Raw genomic sequence first — 13,381 nt, forward strand, 5'->3', positions numbered from 1 at the left:
GGTACTTGGTACTTGGTACTTGGAGGAGCCTTCTCCTTTGTCTGTACTTTTGTGTGTGCATGACATAAAAGGCCTCATAATAAAGATAAACGATACAAATGCCCTCTACGGAATGGTGAAAAGACAGTAGTTCTGAAGTACCAATCCTACAACTCCGAGCGGCTCTTCTTTTTGAGCCAGCAGCATGGGGCTGAAGCCCCGGCTGCTGCCCAGGGCCAGCCAGCGTCAGCCGGGCTCTCTCCTCCCGCGCCCATGTCAGCCCCTGGCCCACAGGCCTCTCGTACCAGACGGAAGGAGCGGAGCACGGACAGCCCCTGCACATTGGCCAGGCCCAGCTCCACCAGGCTGAGGGTGACAATGATACTGTCGAAGATGTTCCAGCCCTGCTGGAAGTACTCGTAGGGGTCCAGGGCGATCAGCTTCAGCACCATCTCTGCGGTGAAGATGCCGGTGAAGACCTGTGGGGCGGGTGGAGTCCCGGTCACACAGCCCCTGGAGCACGGGGCCTTGGTTGTCTCCCAGCCCACTCCCACAGAGGCTCCAGGACGCAGGAGGAAAGGATCAGAGTCCCCAGGGGGGCCAGCACCCATGGCCCACGTGTGTGTGTGAGCAGCGGGTCCAAGGGCGGTGGCCTAGGCCGAGGTGGGCACCACACAGAGCCCTGTTTCCATGTATTTCTAGTCTCACATCTGTGGGCAAGTCATTGAGCCTCATGGGTCCTCAACCCAGGCATAGTGTCAACATTCATGGGGCGCTTTCTGGTCCCCACGGTGCCTTTCTTGGGACCCCTGTGTCTATGAAGCTGGGAGGGACTATCATGCCTATATTACAGGTGGGCAAGCAGGGCTCAGTGAGACCAGCGACCATTTCAGCCACACCCCCAGTTCTCAGGGTGCTGGGTCCCCGTTCTTGATTTTATACTGTAAACCTAGCTACTCGGTCAAGTCCCAGCACTTCCCAAATCCTAGTGGACTCAAGGGACAACCAAAGAGAGGTCAGAGAGCCGGGCGTGGTGGCGCACGCTTGTAATCCCAGCATTGGAGAGGCTGAGACCCGGAGGATGGCAGTTCAAGGACAGTCTCAGCTACTTAGTGAGGCCCTCTGCAACTCTGTGAGACCCTGTTTCAAAATAAAGAACAAAAAATAGGGCAGGGTGTGTAGCTCGGAAGTCGAATGACCCTGGGTTCCATCCTCAGACCCAGAGAGAGAGAGAGAGAGAGAGAGAGGGGGGGGGGAGAGGGAGAGGGAGAGGGAGAGGGAGAGGGAGAGGGAGAGGGAGAGGGAGAGAGAGAGAGAGAGAGAGAGAGAGAGAGAGAGAGAGAGAGAGAGGTGTCAGAGTTGTCTTCCCCATCCTGGAATAGAAGTCTGTGGGCTGCACAGGTCCCCAAAGCTCCCTGGGCCCAGGCATGGTGGTGCACGCCTATTATCCCAGTACTTGGGAGGCTAAGACAGTAGGATTGCAAGTCCGAGGACAGCCTTAGCAAGCAGTGAGCCTGTCAGCAACCTAGTGAGACCCTGTTTCAAAATAAAGAATAAAAAATAGGACCAGGGGCGTAGCTCAGAGGTAGAATGCCCCTAGTTCAATCCCCAGTAATAAAAGAAAAGAAAAGGAAGGAAGGAAGGAAGGAAGGAAGGAAGGAAGGAAGGAAGGAAGGGAGAAAGAGCGAGTGAGCTCCCGTGCCTGGTGCCCCTCCTGCTGGGCACCAGCTGCCCCTGTCTGCAGCCTGCCAGGGCAGATGCTGAGCCACTCCCAGGAGCCAGAGCAGGTGCTCAGACCGCGGCAGTGTGGGCAGGGGCTGGGCAGGTGGGGAGCCCTGCCTGTCACGCATAACCTGGCAGCTGGGCCATGAGCCCAGAGCATGCCCTTGCCCCTCTGGCAGCCGGGCCTTGGCCACCGAGGGCATCTCCATGGGAGAGAGGTGCCTGGCCTGGAGGGCTGGGAAGCGCAGGGCCTGAGTCTTGCCTGGCCCAGGCCCCGCATCTTACTCTCCGAGCTTGCCTTCTTCTTTGGGTGGGAAGAGTATCTCCCATGGGTCCCCATGGAAACACTGTGAAGGGGACTGAGAAGGGCGAGGTGGGGCAGGAGCGGGTTTCCTTTGTCAGGCTCCACTGTGGCTGGCAACGAGGTGCTAATGCTCCTAATGGGCAGGGATAAGCGGGCGGATCAGCGCATGTCAACAATAGTGGAACAGCAAAGGGCCAAGAGGGGGCGGCTGGCCAGGCTGGGGACCTGGTGAGTGGGTGGGGACTAACCCTGGGCCCTCCAGGGTGAGCCGGGGCCTCTGGAGCCTGGATGCCCATGGCCACAGGCCCCCACTCTCGGTCCCTTTCAGGCCCATGACAACTTACGGAAGTGGAGAAACTCCTCACCCACCACTGCCCCCATCTCCACACCCCCCGTTCCCCACTCCAGCTTCTAGGGGGTGGGCTAGATCCTAGATCCCCAGGAGTCCTGATTTCAAGAAGCCTAGCACCTTGCCCACTCTCCCTGCCTCCCCCCAATACTCTGAGCCCCAAATTCCATACCCCATGGATCACCCCATGTACCTCCCTTGTCCAAACCACAGCCATCTGCTGGGAGCCCCCAGCTGCTCCCATATGTCCCCAGCAGTGCCCCAGAATTCCAGACATCCCCACTGGGTCCTGGTGCCCCCGTGATGGCCCCGTCTGTCCCCTCCCTACCAGGTTGCCCACGGAGAGCACGTTGTCGAAGTGCTCAGTCATGGGGTAGTGCTCCATGGCCATGAAGAGGGTGTTGAGCACGATGCAGATAGTGATGCCCAGGTCCACGAAGGGGTCCATGACGATCAGGTGGATGATGTGCTTGAACCTCACCCAGGGCCCGCAGCAGTTCCAGATGAGCACTTTGTGTGCGCACTTGTACCACCACGGCGGGCACTTATGGTGGGCCTCTTCCAGCTCTGGGAGTGGGGTGGTGATGGGCGGCTGATGAGGCTTCTCCTTCCTCCACCTCGCTCTCTGGGTCCCCCGCCCCCACTGCAAGCCCCACATCTCAACCCTCCAGTGGCTTAGCAAGGCCTCCTCAGGGCTCCACGGCCTCCAGGTACATCACCCTCACTGTGGCCTCTGCCGTAACCTCGGCCTCATGGAGCCTCTCCCTCAAAGCGCCAGCCCTTAAAGACCCGCTCCTCCTCTGTGCTCAAGATCCCCAAAGCCCCTAACCTCAGGAAGGTCTTCCCCAAGCTCGGCCTCACAGAGATACTCTCAAGGCTGTCCTAAGCCCCGCCCACACCACGCCCCTCCAAGCCCCACCCCTCAGCCCCACCTCAAGTCTCTACTTCAAGCCCCACCTTCTTGGCTCCGCCCCTCAGTGGGCTTAGGCTGGACTCGCCCCTGCCACAGGATCACCGCAGGGCTGTGATCCTGGCAGCGGAGACACCCAGATCCCTGGCTGGGTCCCAGAGTCATCAGGGAGAAGCAGGAGCCCACTTCAGTGATGTGGGTCCCAGGCACATCAGTGTCTGGGGAACTAAAATCCCCCAAAAGCTCCCCATCACCATTGCCAATAATGCTGGCCCCTCCAAATCGTCCCCACTCAGACTCCAGAGTGGCTCTCTGAAAACACCCCCTGTTCTTGCCACCCCACGGCCATGGGGATGAAGCCACTCCTCCACTCGGTCTCCATGGCTTCTCCACCTAGACATGATCTCACTGACCCATCTCTAGAAGATGGCGAGGCAAACATCTCTAGAAGATGATGAAGAAAAGGGACTGGAGTGGGTGGCAGCCTTATGGTGACCCTGGATGGGACCCCAACACTGTCAGGACTCAGCCTTTTTCCGAGGAGGTGGTGGATTCTAGCCTGACCTCCCCCATCTCCATCCCCATCCCATGCTACTGTTGGTACCCAGGGTTTGCAGACAGACTCCCTGGCAGTCACCTGGATGCAGCATGCAAGGTCAGGTGAGGTGGTACTCTCTAGGGGATGGCGAAGTGCTGTAGGATCCCTGACTCCTCACTTTCAGCACAAGGAGGCTGTCCTGGGGAGGGACCAGATCTCTATTCTAGGTCAGAGTTCCTTTCTTCTGTCCTTCCTCCTTCCTTCCCTCCCAGACACCCATCCTCTTGAATATTTCTGCTCAATTATCTTTCAGCCCGCCCATCCATCCATCCATCCATCCATCATCCACCATCTATACCTCCATCCACCTATCTATCATCCATCCATCCACCATCCCTCCCTCCATCCATCACCCATTCACCATCCACCCATCCATCCATCCATCCATCCATCCATCCATCCATCCACCATCTATCCCTCCCTCCCTCCACTCATCTACCATCTATTCACCATTCATTCATCTGTCTATCTAGCCACCTTCTCTAGCCACCCTTCCCTTGTCACTGCATCCTTATTCTCTTCCTGAAACTTGGGGGTGGCACAGGGATTGAGAGAAGTCTGTGATTCTCCCTGGACAATTTGTCTTTTGACCTTTAACTTTTATACAGAGAACACTGGAAGAGCAGGCTTTCCAGTTTCCGGAACATGGGCCTTCCTGGTTAGTATTATTAGCCTGTCCTTCCCCATTGCCTTGGCAGCCCCCAAGGCCCTTCCGGAAGCCCCCAGTTCCCGCAGCAGCCTGGCCTTGCAGCCAGAACTGGGCCAGGTTAAGACAGGACTATATTTATCACAGCTCATTTCTTCGATGCCAGTATTAAGTTACTGTCCTCCCAGAGCTGGGTCCAGCCAGGCCACACCCTGGCCCTCCGGAGGCTGGTGGGCAGGGCAGGCAGGGTGGGGGGAGGGGTGCAGGGCGCTCACCTTCCATAGCATCTGAGATGGCACTTTCCGCGCTGCAGCTTGGCCTCGGGGCTGGGTCCCCATTGCAGGCCTGGCCATGGGCTGGGTCCCCATCTGCCTCTCCACCTTCCAGAGCCTGGGCCGCCTTGGCCTGTGAACCGGCAAGGGTGAGGGTGTGGAGTCCAGCTCCCAGCCGGGGGATGGACTCATGGACTCTCAGAGCTCCTTGCTGAGTCCTTCCGGATTCTTGGCCTGTGCTGAGCTAGTGCTGGTGGGGAGGGGCCAACCTTGGTGTGTGTGGGTGACAGAACAGGGACCAAGTGATGGAGGACCCCACACTCCATGAGACTGAGAAGGTAAGCAGCTTCTCCCGGTGGCTGCATGGGGCCTCACCCTCCCTCAGCGTGCACCCACAAGGAAGCACAGAGTCTGTGAACTGCAGAAAACATCAGATTCCTAGTTATGGATGGGGAAACAGGCACGGTGCAGAGAATTTTTTTTTTTTTTTTTTTTTTTTTTGCAGCACTGGGGATTGAACCCAGGGACATTCAACCCCCCCCCCCCCCGCCCCGCCAGTTACACCTCACCTCCAGCCCTACAATTTTTTCTTTTTTTTTTTTTTGTTGGTCTGAGGATAGAACCCAGGGGCATTCAACCTCCAAGCTACACCCCCTGCCCTATTTTTTATTCTCTATTTTGAAACCGGGACTCACTGAGTTGCAGAGGGTCTCACTAAGTAGCTGAGGCTATCTGTGAACCGTGATCCTTGGGTCTCAGCCTCCCTAATGCTGGGATTACAAGCGTGCGCCATGCTACCACGCCTGGCTCCAGGCCTATTTTTTATTCTTTATTTTGAAACAGAATTTCACTAAGTTGCAGAGAACCTCCCTAAGTAGCTGAGGCTGGCCACAAACCTGCAATCCTCCTGTCTCAAGTACTGGGATTACTAGTGTGCACCACCACACCCGGCTGAGAAATATTTTTTCTACTGCCTGGTTGAAATCTATTGGTCTACCTGGGGCTTTTAGCTCCTCTTGACCCCCACCAACATCCTCCCACCAGCCAGCCCCTGGAGAAGCCGGGGCCAAGCAGCCCAGGCTGAGGGCAGGGGACCCCAGGTCCTTGGCCTTCTCCTGCGTCCACACCTTTTCCATCTCCTCCTGGTGCTTTTTGTATTTCTCCAGCATCTGCTGAAACTCCTCCTCTTTCTCCTGATCCTCAGCCAGAGTGGCCTCATTCTGCTCAGCGTACGCCATGGCCACTACCGCCAGGATCAGGTTGATGAGGTAGAAGGAGCCCAGGAAGATGATGACCACAAAGAAGATCATGTAGGTCTTGCCGGCTGCTCGAAGGGTCTGGAGTGGGGAGAGAAGGAGAGAATGTATCCTGTGGCACCCACTGCCCCACACCCACCCATTGCCCAGACGGGTGAACAGAGGGGTCCTTCGAGGGCCTTTGAGGCAGGATATGACTATCCTTGGTGGGCTAAGCCACATTCTGGGGAGCTTCACTCCTTGGGGAAGCCAGGAATGGTGGCACACACCTATAATCCCGTACATGAGACGCTGAGACAGGAGGATCACAGGTTCATGGTCAGCCTCAGCAACCTGGAGAGACCCTCACCAACTTAGTGAGACTCTGTTTCAAAATAAAAAAATAAGAGCCAGGTGTGGTGGTGCACGCCTATAATCCCAATACTTGGGAGACTGAGATAGGAGGATTGTAGGTTCAAGGACAACCTGAGCAAGTAGTGAGGCTGTCATCAACCTCATGAGACTCTGCTTCCAAATAAAAAATAAAAATGGGATGGTGGTGTACCTCGAAGGTAGAATGCCTCTGGATTCAATCCCCAGTACCACAAAAAAATAAAAAACAAACAAAACAAAAAATAAAAAGGACTGGGGATATAGCTCAAAGGTAGAATGCCTCTGGGTTCAATCCTCAGTCCATTTATATATATATTTTTTTTTCTATAAATTATATATGATCCTCATGTATGATAAATGATTATAAATCTTAAATTATAATTTTGTAAATTATATACATATGATCTTCATATATGTGTATATATATATATATACACACACACACATATAAACATATATCTATATACATATATATAGGAATCTAGGCATTCCTGGTGTTCTGTCCCAGTGAGCCCTGAGGACTCCAGCCAGGCATCCTGAGATCAGAGAACCAGGGTGACAAATGGTGAACTGGGGCTTTGGGGCCAACTTAAATCCTAGCTTTGACACAGAGCCTAGTACCTAGAAAGGGCTCAAGAAATAATACCTATTATTATCACTGCTATGGTCAACATCAACATTAACAAAACCACCAGGGATGGATCAGCACGCGCCATCCCTCAGACTCAACCGCTGCCCTACAGGCAGGGGGCATTAAGCACAGGGGTCCCTAGGTATCCGCGGGGATTGGGTTGCCAGAGCCCCTGCAATGCCAAGACTTGCAGATGCTCAGGCTCCTCATATAAAATGTTGTAGTATTTGTATCTAACCCAGGCACATCTTCCCTATACTTTAAATAATCTCCAGATTACTGTGTGTGTGTGTGTGGGGGGGTACTGGGAATGGAACCCAGGGTCATTTTACCTCTGAGCCCTATTTTATATTTTATTTTGAAACAGAATCTCACTAAGTTGCAGAGGGTCTCACTAAGTTCCTGAGACTGGTTGTGAACCTACGCTTCTCCTGTCTGAGTCTCCCAAGTACTGGGATTACAAGCGTGCGCCACCATGCTTGGCTCTCCGGATTACTTAGAATATCTAATGGGATACAAATGCCTGGGAGTTCCTGGGCCTGATCCTGTGCCAGGCTCTGGCCCCAGCTTGAAGAGCAAAGGTGGGGAAACAAGGTAGGCTGTTGTGCTAAGCATGGTAATGTACACCTGTAATCCCAGTACTTGGGAGGCTGAGACAGGAGGATCACAGGTTTGCGGCCAGCCTCAGCTACTTATGCCCTCTGCAACTGAGTGAGACCCTGTTTCAAAATAAAAAGTAAAATAGGGCTGAGTATAAAACTTAGAGGTAGACTGCCCCTAGGTTCAATCTCCAGTACCAAAAGAAAAAAAATAAAAGTTGGTCTATTGCTTGGCTCTGGACAGATGCCCAGTACTGGCCAGAGGGTCTCATGGAGAAGAGGGCACTGGGCCTGGGCCCTCCTGGAGTGGCCTGTGAGGCCCCATGGAGGCAGAAGGGACAGAGGGATGGAGGAGTGAGGCTGTGGGGCTGGGAGCAGGGGAGCAGCCATACCAGCTGAAAGAGGTTCTCCCAGTAGTCCTGTGTCATAAGGCGGAAGAGCGCCAGGAAGGCCCAGCTGAAGGTGTCATAGCTGGTGTAGCCATAGTTGGGGTTCCGCCCAGCCTTGATGCACAGGTAGCCCTCGGGGCAGTGCCTAGGCAGGGGACGGGGGCCCGGCTTTAGGAGGAGGAGCACTCCAGCTGGGGAAAGATCGCGGACTCCCATGGCCCTCAATCCTGACTATGTCCCCCAAACAGGAGAGTCTTCTGTCTGCCCACGGCTTTCCTTAAACTCCCATCCACCCCAGCCCCCATGACCCCAGCATCACTCACCCAGCGTCACTACTGTTCCCACAGAGCAGGGCATCGTTGGAGCCCTCCAGGAAGTAGAAGTTCCCTTTGGGAGTCAGAGGCCACAAAAAGCACGTCACCCAATGCGCACCCTGAGCACACGCACCTAGTGCACACTCGTGCGCACCTCACACACCCCGCAGACGTTCCCTGGGAGGCCCCCTCCTTTAAGGAAAGCTGTATTTCCGAGGTCCCCGGCGGATCACATGCAGGGAGCTGGGCTCCAAGCGGTGGCAGCCGGGTGCCTACTGTGGTTGTGAAGTCAGGATTCGGCAGGGGCGCAGAGAGACAGAGGGGACGTGCGGGTGTGTGCATGGGGCCGCCACGTGCCTGCGTGGGACCCCTGGCTGAAGGGTGAATGGGGAGGCTCAAGTCCAGAAGCTGGGGTGAAGAAGCGGCCCCTTTTCCCATTTACAAGAAGACGCTGGGCAGGCTAATAGCAGCCGTGTGTGTGTGATGTGTGCACTGGTGAAGGATGGGTGCATGATGGGAGGTGGGTGTACGGGTGCCTGGTGGTGGCCCCGCTTGGGTGCAGAGCCAGAGTGTGATGAAGAAGAACGGGGTGCACTGTTGAGGGAACAGGAGCCAGAGACTGGCTTTGTAGAGCAAGCGTCAGGGATTTTAGAGCCGTTGGTCATTAGTTGTCGTGTTACCCCTCTGAAGAAGGTGTTGTCCTCTCGATTTTATGGGTGAGGATTCTGAGCGTGGCATGACAGAGGTTACACTGGCTGGTAAGGGATGGGTGTAAGCTCAGGTCTCCGCTCGGCTCTTTGTCTCAGGAGAAGTGGACACGGGCTGCTCCTGCCCACCTCGTCCTTACCCTCGTCGTTGATGTAGGCCTCCCAGTCGAAGGTGTCGTTGCTGGCCCAGCTCTCTTGGCTGTTCCAGGTGTCATTGCCGTACCAGGTGTCGTTGCTGAACCAGGTGTCATTACCGTACCAGGTGTCGTTGCCGTACCAGATGTCGTTGCCGTACCAGGTGTCGTTGCCGTACCACGTGGTATTGGTGTCGTTGAAGGGTGGGGGCCAGCGCACACACTTCTGCCGCAGATTCCCCATGAAGAGCTGCAGCCCCACGAGAGCAAAGACGCTCAGGCAGAAGACGGTGAGGATCATCACGTCCGACAGCTTCTTCACCGACTGGATCAGGGCCCCCACGATCGTCTTCAGCCCTGACCGCGGGGTGGGGGGTGAGAGCATTGGCAGGGGTAGGGCCGGAGCCTTTGTCTACCCTATCTCCAAGGCCTGGCTGACTAGGCACCGCTACTTCCTGGAAAGCCTTTCCGACCTGCCCCTGCCCCTTTCTGAGAGCATCTCAATGGGGAGCCTTGGAATTGCCAGGGATAAACTTTAAGTCTCAAACAGGCCATTGCCTGACCTGTAGAACTACCCCAAAGCATGCAGAGGATAATCAACGTCTCCAGGTCAGCACTCTCACAAAGTGTTCTATAGAATGCTAATCTCCCAATTTGTGCCCTTAAAGGCAGAGCTGGGCGTGGTGGCACACACCTGTAATCCCAAGTACTTGGGAGGCTGAGACAGGAGGATCACGCAGGTTCGAAGCCAGCCTCAGCTACTTAGTAAGGCTCTCAGCAACTTAGTGAGACCCTGTTAACTCATAAAATATAAAACAGGTCTGGGAGGCCGGGTGTGGTGGCGCACACTTGTAATCCCCGTGCTTGGGAGGTGGAGACAGGAGGATTGCACAGGTTCGAAGCCAGCCTTGCTGGCTTAAGAGACCCTGTTTCCAAATTAAAAAATATATATATAAAAAATAGGTCTGGGAGTGTAGCACGGAGGTAGAAGGGTTTCCAGGAATGCCAGTAACACCAATAAATAATAATAATAATAATAATAATAATAATAATAATAAAATAAAAAATAGGTCTGGAAATATAGCCCGGGGGTAGAAGACCCCTGGATTTCATACCAGCAAAACACACACACACACACACACACACACACACACACACACACACACACAAATATATTTATATATGGTATGGCAATACATATATAGTATGGCAAATATATATATATAGTTAAAAAGTAGCTCAGAGGTAGACTGCCCCTGGGCTCAATGTCGAGTATCAACATAAACAAATAAATAGGGCTGGGTATTCTCTAGAGTCAGGATTTAGCAGTTTCCCTCTCCTAGAGCCTGCTCTCCATCCCCTCAGATCACCTTTCCAACTTGAATGAACCTGGTGTCATTTCATTTCTAGTTTTTTTACATTGATTTATTTATTGTTTATCTATTTAGCATGGTGCTGGAGATCAGGCCCAGGGCCTCGCGCATGCTGGACAAGCGTTCTACCAGTGAGCCACACTGCCAGCGTGGTGTATTTCTCCTGGATCTCAGAGCGGGGACTCCCACTCACTGAGTCTCTTTATGTCGCTCTCCCAGGCACAGATTTCTGCTCTGCCCCCTCTACGTACTTACAGACCACGGTTATATAACACACATAGCACAACCCATGGGCCGGGCATTGTTCTAAGCACCTCACAGGTATTAAGGCAGCTGTTTATTGTAACAACCCAACAGGCACTATTTTTATTTTTATGGGCAGGTTAAGCTACTTGCCTATGTTAGGAAGTGATAGAGGGGGGATTCGAACCCAGGCTGCCTGGCACCAGAGTCTATGCTCTCCTGCCTCTCAGATGCCCAGCCTCCCACGGAGAGCCCCATCTGCCTTCTGGCCACATGAGCCCTCTGTGTCACCACACCAGGCTGTGATGTGCGTCCTACACGATCATAAGCCCCAAGTGTGGTAGACTTGGGTCAGGCTCCCAGAGCCCAAGTGTCAGGCTCTGGGCCTGAGCACGGCTGAAGCCTACTGGTTGAGGCTGAGTACAGTACCTGGGATGACTGTGATGGTTTTCAGGGCTCGCAGCACCCGGAAGGTCCTCAGGGCTGAGATGTTGCCCAAGTCCACAAACTCCGTCACATACCTGGGTAGACGAGTTGGGGTTGGGACACTGTCAGAGCTAGAGTGGGGGGCAGGGCAGAAACCAGGGCTTCTGCAGGCCCAGAATGAGCATCCCCAAGGGTGGGGTTACCATGGGGGACCAGAGCGCAAATCAGGCACCCCAAGGTTCCCATTAGAGTCCGAGAGGATAGCTCAGCTCACCCAGTGGGTGAGCACCTTGGGGCTGTGGGTCTGGCTGCCTCCTATGGCTGTTTGTGGAAGGGACATCAGTCAGACCCTGGGAATGGCCGCCCCTGGGGTGTGCCACTCACTGTCTGCGCATGTGACCTGGGGCCCCCGCAGTCCAGCCCTGTGAGAGGGTCAGCTGGCTGGCTGCCATCTCGGAGGCCCCTCCGCCACCCCAGGCCCCTGCTCACGCCATCATGATGACACTGAAGTCCAGCCAGTTCCAGGGGTCCCGGAGGAATGTGAAGTCGTCGATGCAGAAGCCTCGGGCCAGCATCTTGATGAGGGACTCGAAGGTGTAGATCCCTGTGAAGGTGTATCTGGAGGGGAGGGCCAGGGGTGTGTGTGACAACGGGGGGCCTTGAGGGGGGCCACAGAGGTGCATCGTGTCTCCCGGGGGGTGAGGACATGGATCAGAGTGCCAGTGTGCCCTGCCGCCCTCCTGGGTGGAGATTTGGGGATGATGACAACGTGTGTCCCTGGGAAGACAAGCACATCCTCAGATGCCTCAGAGAGGCAGATGCCTGGGGCTCTGGAGGGGAGACTTACTCCACGTTCTTGGACCAGGCGGGAGGGTCGCTCATGGTCATGAACACACAGTTGGTCAGGATGGTGATCATGATGAACATGCTGAACAGCGTGGGGTGCGTCAAGGAAAAGGAGGGCGCAGGCGGCGAGGGGAGGCGGACGGTCTCCGGCCCACCCTCCCGACCCCCCACCTCTCCCATGTGGGCAGGATATGAGTGTATGAGCACCTTGATGGCCACGCGCCGGACCACGCTGAAGGGGTCCAGCAAGTAGAGGGCGGGCGTGGCTGAGAAGCGGAAGATGGCTTTGCCCTTGTTGAGCACAATGAAGGTCTGCGGAAGAGACAGAGAGCCCGTGAGGCCGGTGGACAGACACGTGGAACGGGCCTGCCAGGCCCCGGGAGCCCTCCCAGGCCCCGACCTTCTTGTCACTGTAGTAGGGGTCCAGGTCCTCCAGGGGGATGCCGACGACCTCGGGCGGGGGGTCCCCATAGATGAGGGGCAGGTTCTTGCCGGCCTCCAGATCGCTGCGTGGTTTCCGCTCGGGTTCTTCGATCTGCATCTGCTTGTTGCGCTGCAGCCGGGCCTCCTCTTCCAAAGCCCGCTGCTCTATGGCCGCCAGGGACTCCCGGGTGAAGGGGCGCAGACAGTGCGGGCCCGGGGGCACCAGGCTGGGCAGAGACGAGCTGGCCATCCTTGCATCCTGGGCTCAGGGGCAAGGTGGGTGCTGGGCGGCCACCCTGCCCTGGGCCTGCTGTAGAGTCCTCACCACCTGCCTGCCCAGGGGCTGGGCCGGGATGGCGGGTGTGGGGCAAGGGGTGGGACAGGGAAATGCACCTGCCAGGCCCACGTGCTGCTGCTGCCCGGGTGCTGAGCACAGAGCATCGCCCCCCCCCCCAGCGGGGCCCCACACCGCAGTCTCCCAGCAGATCCTCTTCAGCCTTGGGGACTTGTGGCCAGTGTAGTCAACTGCCTCCTGGGCCTGGGCTCTGGGAACTGTTCAGCCTATGGGGAGAGACAGGACCACAGCTGGTAAGTCCATGTGACTGTGACAGGGGCCTGGCAGATCAGCCTGAAGTGCCACTGGCCAGTAGATTTCATCTTGGAGACCACACTGTTTGGCTGATACTGGAGATGTGGGTGGAGACCACTGAAGTCGCAGCCGGACCGTTCAAAGGGATGGTAGTGATCAGTTAGCGATGTCTGCCGGGGGCAGTATCAGAAACCTGTGGCACCTCTGCCTGGGTTTGCCAGCCCTGGCCTGGAGGGCAGGGAAAAGTTTGGCATACCCTTCCTGATTTGGGGTGCTTAGTATTGAGCTGGGAGAGGGAA

General features: G+C 55.7%; 1 protein-coding gene across 1 annotated transcript in view; it reads right to left on the bottom strand.

Moving 5' to 3' along the window:
* Positions 1 to 12,743, bottom strand: part of SCN4A (sodium voltage-gated channel alpha subunit 4) — a gene marked incomplete at both ends in the record, with an annotated part of 34,530 nt that extends 21,787 nt beyond the window's left edge. Inside the window, 11 exons of the mRNA XM_080712441.1 lie at positions 285 to 458; positions 2,683 to 2,921; positions 4,784 to 4,913; positions 5,908 to 6,117; positions 8,031 to 8,172; positions 8,351 to 8,414; positions 9,189 to 9,539; positions 11,228 to 11,319; positions 11,714 to 11,842; positions 12,072 to 12,382; positions 12,471 to 12,743. Coding sequence (XP_080568567.1) covers positions 285 to 458; positions 2,683 to 2,921; positions 4,784 to 4,913; positions 5,908 to 6,117; positions 8,031 to 8,172; positions 8,351 to 8,414; positions 9,189 to 9,539; positions 11,228 to 11,319; positions 11,714 to 11,842; positions 12,072 to 12,382; positions 12,471 to 12,743 — 2,115 coding nt within the window. The remainder of the gene's footprint in view (positions 1 to 284; positions 459 to 2,682; positions 2,922 to 4,783; positions 4,914 to 5,907; positions 6,118 to 8,030; positions 8,173 to 8,350; positions 8,415 to 9,188; positions 9,540 to 11,227; positions 11,320 to 11,713; positions 11,843 to 12,071; positions 12,383 to 12,470) is intronic.
* Between the last annotated feature and the right edge of the window lie 638 nt (positions 12,744 to 13,381).

This window comes from Muscardinus avellanarius (genome assembly GCF_963383645.1).
Source record: "Muscardinus avellanarius genome assembly, chromosome: 16".
NCBI classification, from domain to species: domain Eukaryota; kingdom Metazoa; phylum Chordata; class Mammalia; order Rodentia; family Gliridae; genus Muscardinus; species Muscardinus avellanarius.